Here is a 19,320-nt window from a genome sequence, read left to right on the forward strand (position 1 = left end):
TAGCAGGATAATGGAACACTAAATTGTTCTTAGGTGTGAGTGTGAGCCTGAATGGTTGCTCGTCTCTGTGTACCCTGCGATTGGCTGTGGCGACCAGTTCCGAGGGAAAACTCCGCCAACTGCGCGAAGACAGCAGGGATAGGCTCTAAAACGCCCGCGACCCTCGTGAGGATGGACGGATTAGAAAATGGATGGATGGATGGATGAAACTGCCTTTTGTATTTCCTTGGGTTGTCTCTGTGTGGTATCAAAATTGCTTTGATGAACTGAAATCCTTGTGTGTGATAAATATGGGAGGAACACAGAAATCAGGAAGCGTTTTTGCCCCTTCTCAAACATGGATAACAAATGCCAGATAATTTATGATTAATAAACTCACCCCACATGATGATCATGTGGTCTGAACTGTGCAAAGAGTGAATTTGTCCTGATGAGATTAGAAATTGGTTGTGGCAACCTCAGAAATGGAGGACAGGCTCTGAGTTTGTAGAGTCGTCGTGTAAATGTGATCATTGCTGCTGTGCTGAAACTACACAATTATCACACTAAAAAAGAAATTATTAAACTCATATTACAAAGTACAACTTCAGCCAAACCAGAAGAAAAATGTTCGGCAGTGAGGTAAAACATTTAAAAACTTTATTGCAGAAAAATTACTTTTCTTTTGGCCTTTATAAAACTTTATTGAAGAAAAATTACTTACTTTTCTTTTGGCCTTTATACTGCTGGGCCTTTTTCTTCTGTTTGGGGAGTGACTGAGACATTTCTCTGGTACCTGAAAGAAGATCATATGTAAACATAATTTGAATCACTGTCTCATGAGCTTGCAATAAGCTTTTGTTTTGTTGGATTTTGGTTGTGTTTTCTGTGACTGTTTTCACAGGTGACCTGGGCTGTTTTCGAGTTTTGTTATAGTCTATTGTTTTTTGATTGTCATTTATACTTGTGTCTTTCATATCTGCTCTGCCATTTGATTTTCGCATTGAGTTTTGTTTCGCTTTCTGCAGTGCCACAGCTCAAAGCCCAATCTCCTCTTGTGTCTTGTCATCAGTTCTTCAAGCACACTTGTTTTTCTCTGATTAATAAATTACTTTTTTTTTTCAATTAAATGACCAAATTTTTGCGACAATAAGTGACAATAAGTATTTTGTAATTGTTTGGCTGGTCTTACCACTTACTCAGGTGCGATTTGTATATTGCTGCCGTCCAGCCAAAACCTCCTATGTCACAATTTGGTAAATTTTACTGTTTTTTTTTCACTGATCTGTCCAGCTGGCCAGTCCACACGTGGGTGTTGTTTTGCAAACTATTCACCAATGTTGTGTGTTGAAAATGGTGGTAACACTTTATAATACCGATTGCCAGCTAACCATTTGTCATGCATTGGTTAACGATGAAGTCTAAATGAACAATTATGAACTCGTTATTTTCATAATTCGTTAATACTGAAAGAATAATTTACAAATGATTTAATAATTTGTAAATACATTAGAAAAAAATTAAGTCATAATGAGAAAGTATGAACTCATGATGAATTAATAATTATCGAAGAATTAATTTATAATAAATAATTTGCAAATATTTAATAATTAACTCATGATTAAGGCGTAGCCATTGTTAAGCGTTATAATGCGTTAGCTAAAGATGTGTAGCAAAAAGTCGCAATGAACATGTAACACATTTAAATAATTTGCAAGTACTGAATGATTATGAATTAATAATTTTCAAATATTAAATAACGATTAAATCTTGATGAAGGAATATCCTTTTTCAAAAAAAAAACCTAATAAATGTTAATGAGCTGAACATCTTAAATCTGGAACCATTAGAATCAGTCAAAAAAGATGTAAGTTATAAGTAGAAATCTTCCAATTAAATTTTTGAGATAGCCTTGGCCACCCTGTGCGCAAGCTTGCCATCTTAAGGATAAAAGTCTAGCGCCGCCCCCGAAGGCCGCTCTGGTGAAGTGCACCTGCCCCTTACAGTGGTTTTAAACTGAGAACGCACACCATAAAAAAATGCGGAACGATTCAAGATATTGGTTCCACAAAGGGCTTTTTAGAATGTCATGGGTTTGAGGAACGTGATCATATTTCCATTGAAGTATTATTAGTTGTTGTTTTTTTAATTAATTAAGATTAACAAATGACAGAATTTGGACATGTTAAAAATAGATTAACTTTGAAAAAATGTCAAGATTTTTTCAAAGTTAATCTAAATTAACTTTGAAAAAAAATTAACTAAATTAATCTAAATTAACACTGTGGTCAATGGAAGCTTTGCTTGCCTCCGAGCTTCAAGTCAAATTAAAGGTACAAATTCGTTTAATCACATGCACACAGACACACAAATATTTTTGTTTTGTCCCCCCCCCCCCCCTCTACACCCCTCGTGATTGACGTGGGACAAGCAAGCCCACGAGCGACCGGTCGATCGCAATCGTCGTATTGGGCACCCTTGCTCTACACCATCAACTCTATAATTGTATGAAAGCTGAGACATTCTACTCTACAACCATAACTTCCCATACATTATTGGTGTGAAGGCTGAGACCATCACACATTATTCCGATACGGTACTTAATTGTGTAAATGCTTTTCGAGTTCACATGTAATTCTAATTATTTGTCATTATTGTGTGAATTCTCCGATGGTACATTATTATATCCATGAACAAGGAGCTGAATGCTAAAGGGTTTGACCACGATGATGAACTAAAATTCAATAGCCATTCAGTACAAGTTCACATTAAACAGTGCCTATCAATGATCCATTCCACCGTTGCCATTTGACATGGATGGATGGATGGATTTATTTTTTATCTCATATTATCCATCCATCCATTTTCCGAACCGCTTGATCCTCACTAGGGTCGCGGGGGGTGCTGGAGCCTATCCCAGCCGTCTCCGGGCAGTAGGCGGGGGACACCCTGAATCAGTTGCCAGCCAATCGCAGGGCACACAGAGACGAACAACCATTCACGCCCACACTCACACCTAGGGACAATTTAAAGCGTCCAATCAGCCTGCCATGCATGTTTTTGGAATGTGGGAGGAAACCGGAGCACCCGGAGAAAACCCACGCAGGCCCGGGGAGAACATGCAAACTCCACACAGGGAGGCCGGAGCTGGAATTGAACCCGGTACCTCTGCACTGTGAAGCCGACGTGCTAACCACTGGACTACCGGGCCGCCCCCTATCTCATATTATTCAGTTGTATTTAATAATGTTTTCACATACTTTAATGTTATATGCTTGATTAATTAATATTTATTGGGGAAGTTCGTTCCAACTATAAACATTTCATCTTATCTCTGCAATGTCCATGAACAAGACTAAAAGTGTTCAAGGGTTTTACCAGCATGATTTATATATGATTCAATATCCATTCAGTATAATTTCATATCAAAGAATGTTTTTTTAATGATCCTTTTCAGGCATACTATGTGATGGCAAACATTGTTTTTTATTTTCATTTATTTTTTATTTTAACAAATGAACATTTGCACAGAGGTTAGCGCAGATGAACTCCGTGCATAACAAATGTAAAGGCCACAGCATTCACACAATACTGTAATTAACTAACAATCATGAGCGAAGAATCTGTGCCTGGTGGTTGTCAGTTGGCAAATACTTCCGGTGCAAAAAAGGTGGCCAAGGGCGGCCCGTTGGCCACCTTTTTTAGCATGCTAAAGAAGGTGGAAGTAATTCACCAAAAGTATTTGCCAACTGACAGAAGAAAGTAGAAAAAGAAATGGGGGGAAAAATGGAGTGGTCGGGGGAAAAAATTGAGTAGTCGTCATGCATATTCGCCGGCGGCCACCTCCTTCAGAATGCTAAACATGATAAAGATAGCAGTAAATGCACCGAAAGCCAACCGCGAGAAGAAAGTTGAAGAAATGTAAGGAGATGAAGTAGTAGGCGCAGTAGTCGTCATGGCAACTCATATGTGACGTATCGCTAGTGCAGCATGTGGCTCCCGCCATGAAAAGGAATTGCTATTTCCAGCGCTTAAAGATGCAATAATTGTTTAGATTCTAATTTTGGCCTGAACGTGATGCGAGATTCTAGTTAACATTTAACAACTGGAACTCATATGCTAGGGTCAACACAGGGTCTTTCAAGAAATTCACTCTGACGCCCTAATAGCAGTTTGTGTGTGTGTGTGTGTGTGTGTGTGTGTGTGTGTGTGTGTGTGTGTGTGTGTGCGTGTGTGTGTGTGTGTGTGTGTGTGCGCGCGTGTGGAGAGGCAGAGTGTACCCCCCTCCCATTAATTTCCGAATGCAGCCTGTTATAAACCCATCAGCAGTTCATGCTTGAATTGTTTCCATCTATACTGGCTGACGCAATGGGCCAGAGAAGTCCTTTTTTGGGGCACTCCGAAAAACTGAACATCATATTTGAACAATCCTCTAAATTTCCAAATGGTTGGAGTGAAGCAGTGCATGCACTGAGTGTACATGATTTCCAAAAGCACCCACAATTAGGGAATGGGAGACTTTGACTGGGAGTCCGAACTCTACTGTTCTTCACAGAGGTCGGCAGTGCAACCATTAGGCTCACATATGCTCCCATTTATTTATTTTTTTCAATGTACGCTCATAAAAATTTAATCCGGTTGCACAGCGCGAGTGCATGTTTTAATGCTCCTACCAGTACATACCGCAAAGGTGCTCCAAATCTGTGTCCATCTGTCAGACTGCACACAGAAGGTGGAAAGCATGTCAGGTTAAATCCCTCCTGTATAAATTAAACAAATATCCAAGTCGGGACGTGTCATGTTAACGGCTATCTAACTTGACTGGCAGTATTTGCATAATAAGGGAGGGCTTTCTATTCATTTCACTTCCACTCACTGAGGTGCTCATGATCCGCTCTGCATTTCAGCAACAAAGACTATCTATTTTTTGTGCTACATGTGGATTTACAAATATGCTGTTGGTTCTACTGTTGTAAAACACAATACTGTATGTCTATGGGTGGATGGTTCTAGACCAGGGGTATCAAACTCTCGGCCCGCGGGATGCTAGGTTGAGGCCCCTGCCGTGATATGAAAGTTTAATGTTAGTGGGACCCGCACAAGTTTGATGTGGATGCTCTATGTGTTTGCACTACCTCGACACTAAATAGTTAGGTCTGTCTCATTTGACGGCCAACAGCCTCAGAGCAAACGGCCAACAGCGGCAACATGACTGTGCCCACGGTGCGCCGCACAAGCTCGAATGCAAGTGTAAACCATGGATGGAAACAAACTGCCGCTGCCGCCTTCGCTAGTGCTGCTGAATACACATTTAAACAGATAAACACATAAAAATTAAGATATTTGAGAACAGTGGAATGTTTTATCAGAGCTTTTCTTGTGGAAAACCCAAACCAAAGCACTGAAAAAGTATAGGGTATAACAAAAGCATTGAAGAAAGAAAAACAAAAGGTGTGTGTGTAATATATATATATATAAAACAAACATTCTTTTCTGTTTTTACTAAATGCATTTTTTGCAGCCCCCAGGTAAACTGAGTTTGAGACCCCTGCTCTCGGTGAAACATACAACCGGGGCTGCTTTATTACACATTTCTAGGGGGTGCTAATGAGCCATTTATTTTAAAAAATCATGTTGATCCATGTTTCGACCCTTAAAAACTTGTGGATTTGGGGACATTATGAAGGTCTATACACTCTTCCTAGCCAATATGCAGTAAATCTTGTCAATTAAAACCACGGCTGTCATCAGAAAGGCACGGCAGTGATCAGAAAGACTTGCAGCGATCACTGCAAAGACTTGTGAGTGCAAGTCAAAAGAAACAACCTGAACGAGACGTTGCCAGTGGCATTTTACCGCTCCACTAAAAAGAGCATTTTTACATGGTGTATGACAGCATGGTATGCAGGCCACACTGAGGAAAGGAAGAAGTCACTGCATCTGCTCGAGAGAAAAAAAAGATCATTTTCTGCTCAGTGCCCTGATTGCAAAATATTGTCTCATCTCACTCCCTTAGCAGAGCAGAATTATTCAGGAGTCCTCACATCCCAGTCACAGACATTTTCAGCCATTTCCCTCGGGAAGGCGATGCATGTCTGCCAGAAACCGTTCATCCGGATTCATAAACAATTTTTCCACAGAGCCGTCACAACTTTGAACACTCATTTCAAATAGCAATACTGTAACATTAAGAATGTTATTCTGCTTTTATCATCTGCCATTGGCATCCACATTACATATAATACAACATAAGAGTGCCCCTCTCGAGCTTAGTTTTTACACAGCACTGTTTCTTATGGTTTTGTTTCTTATTTTTCCAATGCACTTGATGGACGATTATTTCTTTGTTACATGCTGACAAAAAAGACGTTTTACAAAATCAGTACTCTGACTGAAAATTGCATTAAATTGGTTCTCCGTGTGTCCTGAGCTACTCTAATACACTAGTTCAGGGGTGGCCAACCCGCGGCTCACGAGCCGCATGCGGCTCTTTGGCCGGTTCAATGCGGCTCCTGGGCTTTCACACGACAAGCGTTGAAAGCGCCTCGGCAGTGGCGCTGCCATTCAAAAAAGGCGCTAAAAACACAGAACGTTCTACGTCAGCCTATCATCAATCCTGTTACTTGATTGACATAGAGAGCAACCAATCAGATGACTGCATCACCGCTCATGCACAAACAACGGCGCTAAGCGATAAGCTAGTCAGCATATCATCAACCCTGTTACTTGATTGACATAGAGGACAACCAATCAGATGACTGCATCACCGCTCATGCAACAAACAACGGCGCTAAGTGCTAAGCTAGTCATCGAATTACCTGTGATTTTAAGGCAGGGGGCCTCAATACGTCGATCGCAATCAACCAGGAGCAAGCAGACTGGTCCCAAGTTGACCGCAAGGGGTGTGAGGAGGAAATGGGTGGGGGAAAAAAAGATTTTTGTGTTTGTTTCTTTAGCTTTCGTTCATGTTCCGGCCGTTCCGGCTGTTGCTCATCGTAGCATGAGCGCATATGTACGCGAGTACATAGTTGGGTGCGTGCGTGCGTTTGCGTCTGTGTTTGTGTCTGTGTGTGGATGCTTTAACGCGCGCGATCGGGTCGATCGTGTGAAGCTGGGTCAAGCTGCGATAACTTAATATGTAAAAGGATAAAAAATAACTATGTATACAGTTCAATTGCATACTGTTCAATCATTACTCTAAATGATAAATGGTAATACATTATGTCTTTAATATTTGTCACTGGAATGCAGTGGGGCGGCCCGGTAGTCCAGTGGTTAGCACGTCGGCTTCACAGTGCGGAGGTACCGGGTTCGATTCCAGCTCCGGCCTCCCTGTGTGGAGTTTGCATGTTCTCCCCGGGCCTGCGTGGGTTTTCTTCGGGTGCTCCGGTTTCCTCCCACATTCCAAAAACATGCATGGCAGGCTGATTGGACGCTCTAAATTGTCCCTAGGTGTGAGTGTGGGCGTGGATGGTTGTTCGTCTCTGTGTGCCCTGCGATTGGCTGGCAACTAATTCAGGGTGTACCCCGCCTACTGGCCGGAGACGGCTGGGATAGGCTCCAGCACCCCCCGCGACCCTAGTGAGGATCAAGCGGTTTGGAAAATGGATGGATGGATGGATGTAATGCAGTTTTCAAACCTTGTGCCATGGATATTGTCAGGTGTGCCGTGGGAAATAATACAATATGCACTGTATGCCTGTGCGGATCGCCTGGAAGAGTAATCATGTAGTACTCTTCCATATCGGTAGGGAGAAGCAGCAGCTAGGAAATTGCCTTATGCTTCGAGTCAAGCGAAGTTTCCGACGCGAGGCAATACAACGAAAGGTAGCCTTCATTTACGTTTACCTGAGATGCAACGGCACCAATATTCCCTCTCAGCTGCGCAACTGTGCACTGGTCGCACACTCTCAGCGCACAAGAAAACCTATCCAGCACAGTTAACACACTGCAAATGAATTAGATACATTACGTTTTTTTATATCAATTTGCTGTGTAATTCAGTGAGTGACAGGTGTCCAGCCAATCACACGATACGATGCAATGACGCTATGCAGCCAATCACGGCATTGACAGTACTTGCGCATGTTCTCTGCTCCATAACAATAACAGTGCGGCGGCGATAAGTGACGCTAATGCTAATCTTTTATCATGGCGAAACGACCGGGCAATGAACGTGATACATCGACTCCCCAAACCAAAATAAGAATGAACTGCTGTTCTTTTAAGTTGGAATGGCTGTGGGAGTATGTGCAAATAGAAGAACAAGCATTGAAACTGGGTGAGATATTTTCTTTTGCAAGTGAGAAAGGTCTGCTCTGCAAAACATGCAGCAAAGCTTAAGCTGTAAGCAAATTTTCCGATGGAAAAATATAGCCTAAATGGAAGCTGGACTACCTCAAGCGACACATTCAGCAGAAAAGTCATTTGAATGATGTTGGAATTATTCAAAGACTCAAGATGGTAAAAGGGATTGGCAAATATTGCGGGAGAGCGCAAACGACTGGGAGAAAAAGAACCGGCTGTCACACAGAAAAAAGTCCGACCCTGAGCAAGTTAAAGTTTTACTTGACTACATTTTACTTGCCATTAAAACGAATGCACCAAATATTGGATTGATGTTGATTTGATTCCTATTCAATGTGTTTGAAAATGAACGCAATATTCTATGTTAAAAAATGCTTATAGTACCAATATAACAATTGTTAAAATAAGCTTTTTTCACATTTTCAGGTAGTGGTGTGCCGCGGGATTTTTTCAATGAAAGAAATGTGCCCTGGCTTGAAAAATTTTTTAAAACACTGCTGTAATGTATTTATAATGAATTTCACTTTATACCGATCTTATCGGCTAATTCAGGATCGGACGATATTTAGCATTCTATGCTGAATCAGCAATCGAGTAAAATGTCACAATTTGCCCGATTAATCAATGACATTGTTGATCGGATACGCAAACTAAGACATTACAGCAAACACAACCTCATTCACTCTGGGGTTGGTTGTGTGCTGCATGTGAGCCTGTCAGAGTTTTTCTCGGACAAAGTTAAAGAAATGACTTGGCACACAGGAAAGATTGTCTTCAATATCGACGGAAACGGATCTCTGAGAGCGGACGACGGTTTAGTTGCTCCGCGATCACACTCAGAGCCCCGCCCTCCGCGATTTCATATGCAAAATACAAGAAAAGCACTGCCCCCGATATTTGCATGCCGCACCCCCGATCCGGCCCCTCGGTAGTGATTGGTTACCTGTGTTTAAGCTTTGAACCACCTGGCGCCTTTTTGTCTGGTCATTCAACATGTTGCAGACGTTGCGGACGGCCAATGTCGCCTGGGCGCGACGGGTGTTCTCAAGTCGTCTTTTGTTGTTCAACCGCTATTACTGAATTATTCATTCCCCGTTCGTGACCGAGTCTCGCTCGTCTAGCTCTCTCTCCTCTGATCGCCCACCTGCATTGACGTGCTAATTGTGGACTTCAACAGCCCTGCGGCCAGGTGGCCGGCGCCTCTGTGCACAGGCATTTGGGGGTGCTGAATACGCACCCAAACGTTTAGATGTGCCCAAATTAAATGAAACTTTAAACATGATACAATTTTGTTCGTAGATTTCTCTAACAGAGCCCGAAAGCTAATCTATATTTAGCCTTGTCGCATGTGGTGTGAGTGTAAAGTCTTGTGTACAGAAAGGCCTCAACCATCCAATCACAAAGCCATAGCGTTCGGGCAGTTAAAAATAAAAAATAAAAAAGTCAGAAAATGTTTTATTTAATTTTAAAATCACTTTAATTAAGGCCATGCGTGTTGAATGTCACTGTAATTATGTCACAATAGCTTTCATCACTACGCTGAAGTTCCATGGAAATTTTCCAGCCAGGCAGTGTCACATATTCAGCCAATGCAGCCAGGCGTGCTGTTTGAATTAACATGGAAATCAGTGCGCTGTTGACGAACAAAACTTTTGCTTGAGAATACAACATAGACTGCTGTCATTACGAATAGTAGTTGCGCTATTCTCGCAATACGATTATATATAACGGCAATACAGTTTGCATAAGTAGTGGCGAAACTGTGCCAGAGCAAAACGACTTTGGGAATGTACTTATTACGTCACACACACACGGCACATACACACGGCGTCATGTGGTGAAAAGTAGATAACAATGGAGGACAAAATAAACACTGCGGCCTCAGGTCTCTGTGACTTGTATAACTCAGCCAGCTTCCAATACAAGCAAATCCCATCCATTCATCCATCCATTTTCTGAACCGCTTTATCCTCACAAGGGTCGCGGGGCGTGCTGGAGCCTATCCCAGCTGTCTTCGGGCAGTAGGCGGGGGACACCCTGAACCGGTTGCCAGCCAATCACAGGGCACACAGAGACCAACAACCATCCAGGCTCACACTCAAAGAACAAGTTAGAGTGTTCAATCAGCCTACCATGCATGTTTTTGGAATGTGGGAGGAAACCAGAGTACCCACACAGGCATGGGGAGAACATGCAAACTCCACACAGGAAGGCCGGAGCTGGCATACATTTTTCTATTTTTTGTATTCACTATTGGGGATGAAACAATTCTAATTTCGATCTTGTGAGATGAATAAAAGTTATCTGAGGTACTATTAGGTTTCCTGTCATGTTGCTGTATAGTTTTAATTTGTATTATTTTCCCTTAAGACACTCATTAATTAACCTGTTATTTTCTGTTCAAAGTTGGTTACAACTATAACTATAACATAGTTCCAGTCAAGCCTACGTGACAAGTGTATCATATCACCCAATCAATTATTTAGGTGTTTAACATTGACATGTCCATCATGGGCGCTTCAGCAATTCACACGGCTTCTGCATCTGTCTCCCCATCTTCGCTTTGTGACGATACATGTCAGAGGTGTATCTTATGCACTGCCACAGAGATGATCATTAGTTACTTGTGACTTCTACTATGTTGATAAATGCAAAACCAATCTATGCCAGACCGCCGTAGCTTGCAAGGGAAATGGGCAGCGCAAAACAGCATGCACCAACCATCCCCTGATGCAATAGAAAGCAAGGATGCAACATGGATGCACTATTTTATTTTGTTTTTATAAATAACAATGTACCGTATTTTCCGCACTATAAGGCGCACCAAAAAGTCTTCCATTTTCTTAAAAGCTCACGGCGCACCTTAAAATCCGGTGCACCTTGTGTGTGGTCATTACGGTAATATGTCGTTCCCAAGATGGCTCCTTGCTGGAGACATGCTTACAATGTTATAACTTGCTTGCTGTTAGTTCAGTGAACTGTGTCGCTGCTTTATTAAATAGTTTTTTGTTGCAGCTCCGAAAAAAGGAGACCTGTGGTGTTGTTTTTTTAAAAGGCACACTTTATTAAATGGTTTTCACAGTCTCAACAAATACACGTACGTCTTTGTCCGTCTCCGTGCCTTCTCTTCTTCCGTTCGACTCGAGAGGCGTTCATGACCGCCTCGGAAAAATGTAAATTAACTATTCCTTCAATGAAACTACGAAAATTGAAAATAATGCATCAAAACAGAAAATCAAGCGAGGAAATCACAAAATAAATTCTAGAGCCCCACTACAGAATTTATTTTGTGATTTCCTCGTTTGTGAATACAGTACACAACAAAGGAATAAATAAACACTTCTGTGACAGTCCAGTCTCCTCCAATTTAACTCAACTCAACTGTATATATAGAGCACTTTCAAACAGCCATTGCTGCATACAAAGTGCTGTACATGGAGCAACTAACATATATATACACAACAATAAAGCAATAATCAGTAACAAAGTAGGCACCAAACAGTAAAACTAAGATCAAATTTACTGACATCTGGTCGTTCTGTTGTAGCTACACTCAAAGAAATGCCAAGTGTTCTGAAAGGCGCTTATAAATGAAATGTATTATTATTATTATTATAAAATAAATTCTGTCGGGGGGGCTATAGAATTTCTTTTGTGATTTTTTGTTTTGATGCATTACTGTATTTTAAATTTTCGTAGTTTCATTGAAGTAATCGTTAATTTACGTTTTTTGGAGGCGGTCATGAACACCTCTTGAGTCTAACAGAAGAAGAGAAGGCACGGAGATGGACAAAGACGTACCTGTACCTCCATCTCGTGAATGCATTGTAGATTGCGCCTTATAGTCCAGTGTGTGCAATATATGAAAAAAATTCAAAAATAGGCCATTCATTGAAGGTGCGCTTCATAATCCAGTGCGTCTTTTAGTGCGGAAAATACGGTAGTGTTTATTTCTAGAGGTGGGCATTCCATCAGTACTGATGAAGGCCTGTTTTGTTGACGACTGATGAATGATGGGAAACCTTTTAACTAATTATGATTAACTGAGAACTGGAAGAGGGTTCTCGTCCGTCAGTGTAATCTCCACTAACTGGGTAAAGTACCGACAGACCTCTTAGTCCATCACGGACGGGGACACCCATTTTGCAGACGGCTGACAAACACACCCCACCTGGATCGCATTCACGAGGGGTTCTTCAGTAGTACTGCATTGACAATACATGTGTGAGTGTGAGTGCTCCTGTTTTCAATAAGATCTCTGCAGGGACGGTGATGGCCGGGTGCGATTGGCTAAGGGGGCGTAACCAGATGACATCACTTCACTTTGCAATGACGACACGAATGTACAATCATTGTTTGAGTAATATCTAATTTATGTGTGCATTTACTTTATGGTTTTCTGTTAAATTTTGCTGAAATTATATTGAAGACTGTCTTGTATTTGATTGTGGTGAGCAGGGTTGCGTCAAGCCACTAGAGATGGAAACACTTGGGCCTTCTTGTACAGTGGGTGGCAGTATGCAACATAGAGCTGTAATTTCACCAATGAACCAAGAAAAAGACCACAATGACAAGCATTTTTTTAGACACGAGTAGGAGTGTGCTACATGGCTACAATGAGCTGGATTCTGGTTAAGGTAAACCACTTTAAATTTCAAATTTAAACTTTTTGGTATTTTAGGACTAAAACCAGCTGCACACAGCCACCAGTGTGCTCCCGCTAACTGTGCTTTTACAGTTCAATAGATTGGCAAGTATGTGAAATGTATGTGAGTGTACAAGTATGTGTGTGTTTGTACAGCTCTTTGTGTAAACACCGTAAGATGTAGATACACAGATAGATAGTGCACACCATTGACCATTTTACTCACATTGGATTTTTCGTCTGTTGGACTCCAACGTCGGTTTTCTTTTTTTTTAGAGGGGCGGAGAATTTTGTAAACAGTTATACCTCGGTTTTCAACCATAATCCGTTCGAGAGGGCTGTTCGAAAAGCGATTTGTTCAAAATCTGAAATTTTATTAGCCCATGATTAGGGCCTAATAAACTATGCAGAAATAACAAAAAACAGTCAGATTTGCGTAAATCACAACAAACACGTCTGCTCACAATGAACGTTATACGAGGGAGTGTCATTTCGTCGTGTAAGGAAGCCAAGAGGAGTCGAGCGGCGTCTTCAAGTTTGCTCGATTTGGTTGAAAAACGGTTTTTGGTCGTAATCTGAGGCGTAAAAATCTCACATTTTCTGGTCGAAATCCGCTTTGGTCGAAAACCTAGACGTTCGAAAACCGAGGTTTGACTGTATTGCCAACCTCCGCTAATTTCATCACATTCATTTATGAAAAGAGTACTGATATATCAGTAGAGGGGTATCTGGACATTAATGGTGCGTAGCCAGGTTCCCTTGGTGCAATTTTCTCAAATTGGACAGTCACCAGTGTGATGAGCGTGGGAAATATTTAACTCGCCACTCCCTATTTCACCTCGTCATTGGTGAGGTGGCGATCTGGGAGGACGCACTCTGATATTGCACGTTAAAAAAACCTTTTCCTTTTTTTTTTTAAATTGCTCTTAATGTCCTTAGTCTTGACATGGGACAAAGTTTGCAGTGAATCAGATGAAACACTTAAGACAAGGTTGCAAAAGAATGAGCCTGTAAATGTCCAAAAGGGGACAACATTGGTCATTCAAGTCATAACTCACTTCCTGTTCATTTTAGGAAATTACTTCAGCTCTCTCCCTGTTCATTTTAGGAAATTACTTTTGCTAACTTTTTTTAATATGTCTCGGGGTGCTACACGTCCCTCCCAATTTTCATAGCCCTTGGTCAAAGCTTTCAGGACAAGACTTAAAAAAAAAACTTACATTAAAACTCCATAGAGGTGCTGCAGAGGCATAACTATAATCATGTATGTAAACTTTAAAATATCACATTTTTCAACAAGCCCAATGTGTATGGAAATATTTGTTTTTGGGCATGTTTAGGCCCTCAAAAATGTGATTCATTAAATGTGTAACAATAATAAGGAAGAAGAAGAATTTCTTCAATTCTGGATGGATGGATGGATGGATGACAGAGACATTGCAGCAGCAGCTGTTCTAGCCGTAATAATCCATTCTAGTGTCAAACTGTTAATGTGATAAACCCTTAAACAAAGGTTTTTAAGTAACATTGTTTACTGCCATACAAGAATTAGATGAAATCATCTTGCACTAATTATGTCATACGCTGTGGAGCAAGACATCAGGTACATTCATGCTTTGGTCTAGTTATAGTGAAATCAGGTTCTTACTCTGGGAGGCTGGGGGTTGAAGTTGATACCCCGTCAGCTGACACCAACCCACAGGATAAAGATCAGGTGATTCGCAGTCAACCCATTGGTCATACTCATCTTCCCAGCCGTCAAAGTGGATCCTTAAGAGCCGATGTACAATTCTTGTCACTGTAGCAACACACACCAGACGTGGCTCCATCAGGTCAACAGCCTCCAGCTTCATGCCTCGTTGGAAACCATGATTGGGAACTTCCTATCAAGGCAGCATGAATAATTAAAAAAATATATAAATTTTAACTGTAACACGCATAATCACTTTACACCTGAGACGATTTTCCACTTTGCAACAAAACATGGACAATTCAAATATACTGTTGTTAAAAAAAACTATTCTACAGAGTCTTAAGACATGGCCAATACAATGGACAATAAAATGGTAAACTATGAAAATTGGACATGTGGCTGTGTACAAAACTGAAAATTCACATTGAAAGTCCTGTTAAATATAGACAGTACAAAGTTGTCACCATCTAAAGCAGTCTTTCTGACATTTTATTGAGCCACAGTACATATTTTACATTGGAAAAAAATAATCTCGTGGCACATCACCAAATAGAGTGCAATGACAAAGTACAGGTATTTACCCTCTTGTGAAAGTCTTAATTTTTTCCATCATTTCCTCATAATGTTTAAGGTCACCAAACTCATATAAAGAGACAAAGTTTACCCAACTACACATAAAATGCTGTTTTTAAATAGTGATTTATTAATGAAAAATATATTCAAAGCTACCTGGCCCTGTAGGGGGAAGAAGCACTTGCCCTCTAAATCTAATAAGAGGTCGGGCAACACTCTGCAGCAAAAACAGAAATCAAGTTTTTTTTAATAACTGGGAATGAATATTTCACATTTCTGGGGAGATAATTTTACATACTGATTTTTATATTGAGTCCTTTCCATCTAAGATCATCAAAAGCTGTGCGCACATCACTGGACCAAAAAAAAAAAAAAAACGCGGCAGACCTATGTTGGTTGGAAGGGAAGATTTTTTTTTTTTTGTGGCATTGGAATAAATTTTGAAGAGACTCAAACAATATCAACATGCTTGTATGGGCGTATGAGTCGGACTCGGGGGGGGGGGGGGGGTGAACATTTTTCTCAATTCCAAGAGGAAAAAACTGGAGCAGTCTGTGCCAGTTTAAACACACTGACAGGATCGAGGATAAAATCAGGTTTGTGGTGCTCATTACAAACCCATTATAGAGGCCATTTGGCTTGACTCATGTGGTGAGTTCTCATGGTTATTTGATTTAACTTCTGTTCATGAATTGTGGAATAAGGGCAGTCTTTACCACAAGTGATGATGACAGTCTTTAAGATTAAGATTAAGATTAAGATATCCTTTATTTGTCCCGCAATGGGGAAATTACAACAAGTGATGATGACAGTGATCGCTCACTTAGTGCGGTTAATGGAGACTGGGACCCTGCCGTGATTAGTGAAAAACCACGAAGGAAGGCTGGCTACCCCCCTAGGATTTTTTGTGTAAGTGTATGTGGGTAGCAGCATGTTTAAAATATGCAAACAGTAATTATTCTTTACGTATTTGAGACAAAGACTACAGCAGTACACATATTTGCTTAAATCTTTAATTATATAACCTTATTCAGTAATGAACATTCATAAACATTGCCTTCTGTGTGAGGCGAAGAGACTTGTCTTGGTGGCGTAGAGGGCGACTCTCACTTGAGGCTCTGACGGTGAAGCCGCCGTTAGCCTTCAGCCACCTCCTGGCCGGCTATCCCCGCACAGCCGATGTGTTTATGATAAGACAATAAATCGGTATTGATGAGGAGGAGGCAAAGATAGACGTGCTGCTATTTTCGGTGAAGCACAATGTCTCTCTCTCTCTCTCTCTCGCTCTCTCCGCCTCTTCCGTGCACGTAGCAAACAACAGAAAAGAGTATAGCAGAGAAAGGCAGGCGAACAATCAGAGTCAACAGCGTGACAAGACACTGATCAGAGAGTCAACAGCATGTCGAGACACAAGGGAAGGTGCTGGGTGGGCTGTGAAGATGCGCAGCCAATCAGACAAATCCACTCGTGCTGTCATTGGTCGACGTCGCGCCAGGAACCAATCATGCGTACAGGGATGTACAAACCCTCCGAGTCACTCGGCATTTTTTTACTGAATACAGTACTTTGGAAAATTAAACGCGATGTACTGAAGCCGCATTAAATTAAGCGTGATATAGTTCAGAGTACCACTCTTTTTGAAGTCAGTTTAGGGGGTGCTGAATTTCAACTGACAGTGAAACCGGAAAGGGTGTGATTGCGAGGAAGAATTAACATTTTTCACAAAATTAAAAAAAGAAAATCCTCCCAAAATGTATAACTAATTCCCAAAGGCACATCCAACCGTACAGATTAACCTTTCGATTTAAAATGTAAATCATTCAGCACGTAAAGTTCACCTTGGTAATGATTTACAACATGCAAATACTTGCAACAAATTCAATTTTAAACTATTCAGTTTATGCCTACTGATGCCAAAAATTCCCAGTGACCAAAAATTCAACATTTTCACCATAAAAATACTGACATCAAATAAACAAAATAAAAATGCAATTTTGGGGTTTTTTTGTCTGATAATTTCTACATTTTATGACCAATTTAAAGTGTCAGTGTCCAAAATAGTGCAGCCATATTGCGTAAATCCCGGATTCTCGGCATCAGGCCTCCCGAATGTGACAGCCATACTGGCCAAAACATAAGGTACAACCTGGATTTTCATCCCTTGGCGACCCCAGTGGGGTGGCCAGAACCTTAAGTACACCCAGGTTTCTCGCCCCGAGGAGCCCCCAGTGCGGCGGCCATCTTGGACAGGGACATTAGCTACGCACAGGATTCTTGTCCCTTGGCCACCCCAACTCCCATTGTGTTAGCCATCTTGGACAGGGGCATTAGCTACATTCAGGATTCTCAGCCAAAGAACGATCCCTCACTCTCCTCATGTGTGGCAACTAACTTAGACAGGGGTCTTTAGATACACTCCGCATTCTGATCCCCAGAACCCCCAAGTGTGGCGGCCAACTGGGACGGGGATTCTTGCCCAAGGACCACCAAGGTGCGGCAGCCATCTTGGACAGGGACATTAGCAAAACAAAGGATTCTCAGCCTTCGACCCACACGGTGCAGCGGACATCTTGGACAGGGACAATACAGACGCCCAAGATTCGCGTCTCTTGTAGAGGTAAGATCGGGCCGGGTCGGGTCGGGCCTTAAAATGTCCATCATTAGTTCGGGTTCGGGTCGGGCTTCTCTCTCGCTGACCCTTTTTTTTTTTCGAGGCCGTCAATAGTTTTGGCCACGAGAGACCGTGGTTCGCAAAAAAACAGAAGTCGCCTCATCACAACACGCACTGTACTAAACTCTTGCAATGACAATTCAAAGAACTCCTTCTGTCTCCGTCTATGATCCACCCATCATTATTCTTTTTTGTCTCTTTGCTTCTCTCTCTTATAGTGCTGCGCTAGATTCTTAAGGACGTACTGCTGTGGTGGTTTACGGCCCAATTTTCAACCCGTCAAAATGACGGACGGCCTTAAATTTTCCCCATCCACTCTTAAAAAAAATCCGTCAATGATAGAAAATTGTCGGTTAATGTAACCTCTTCAGAAACAGAAATATAAAAGATGTAAATGTTTATACAGTCTTGTTTAACTTAGATTTCGTTCCAAAAGACAGGCTTTGTTATCAGAAATCACACCTCCTCCTCGCGAGTCCTCACAAATAAAAGATGAAATGTCGGGTTTGCTTCGGGCTCGGGCCTGCAAATCAAGCTAAGTGATCGGGCTCGGGCCGGGTCGGGCTTAAATACCATCGGGCCAGTTCGGGTCGGGCTCGATTTTTTAGGACCGATCTTAGCTCTAGTCTCTTGGTCCCCCACTGGTGCGGTGTCCATCTTGTACATGGATGTTAATTACACCCAGGATTCTTGCCCAGAAACCCCCCTAACCCTCCACCCCACCAGTGCTCTGGCTATCTTGGACAGGGACCTGAAGTGCAACTGGGATAGTTGCCCCAAGCCCCTACCTCTAACCCCCACTCGGTGCAGTGGCTATCTTAGACAGGGGCATTAGCTATGCCCAGGATTCTCATCCCTAGGCCACTCTGGTGTGGCGGTAATTTTGGAAAGGGACATTAGCTGCACAGGGGATTTACGCCCGAGGCCTCCCACTTTTTTGACACACACCTGCTTCCACATAATTGATCCAATTCACCTCATTCCAATATCAACATATTCCAAACATTTGCGCCATGTGGGCTTCCATTTCTTTTTTCATTCCAAAAATGTATGGTTTGAATTGTAATTCAATGCTAAGATCTTGCCTACCTTGTTAAAGAGCTTTACAGGAGCAGCTATTGAAGCAGTTTCTCTGAGGTAGTCAAACCATTTAAATGGCAGCTGAGTGTAACCTGCAGCAGAGAGTTGCAACCACAAAAATAATTTACAAAAAGGTACAGTGGGGCAAATAAGTATTTAGTCAACCACCAATTGTGCAAGTTCTCCTACTTGAAAAGATTAGAGAGGCCTGTAATTGTCAACATGGGTAAACCTCAACCATGAGAGACAGAATGTGTGAAAAAAACTAATTAAAATTACATTGTTTGATTTTTAAAGAATTTATTTGCAAATCATGGTGGAAAATAAGTATTTGATCAATACCAAAAGTTAATCTCAATACTTTGTTATGTA

General features: G+C 41.6%; 1 protein-coding gene across 2 annotated transcripts in view; it reads right to left on the minus strand.

Moving 5' to 3' along the window:
- mbtd1 (mbt domain containing 1) overlaps window positions 1–19,320 on the minus strand; it is a 78,175-nt gene that overhangs the window by 8,358 nt on the left and 50,497 nt on the right. For both annotated transcript variants that reach the window (XM_086138413.1, XM_086138414.1), the window contains exons 13-15: window positions 18,958–19,040; window positions 14,580–14,814; window positions 704–775 (exon numbers count right to left, since the gene is read on the minus strand). In XM_086138413.1, the coding sequence (XP_085994539.1) occupies window positions 704–775; window positions 14,580–14,814; window positions 18,958–19,040 (390 nt within the window). The remainder of the gene's footprint in view (window positions 1–703; window positions 776–14,579; window positions 14,815–18,957; window positions 19,041–19,320) is intronic.

Source organism: Hippocampus guttulatus, chromosome 19 (genome assembly GCF_054856545.1).
Source record: "Hippocampus guttulatus isolate MCC_2025c chromosome 19, RoL_Hgut_1.0, whole genome shotgun sequence".
Taxonomy (NCBI): Eukaryota; Metazoa; Chordata; class Actinopteri; order Syngnathiformes; family Syngnathidae; genus Hippocampus; species Hippocampus guttulatus.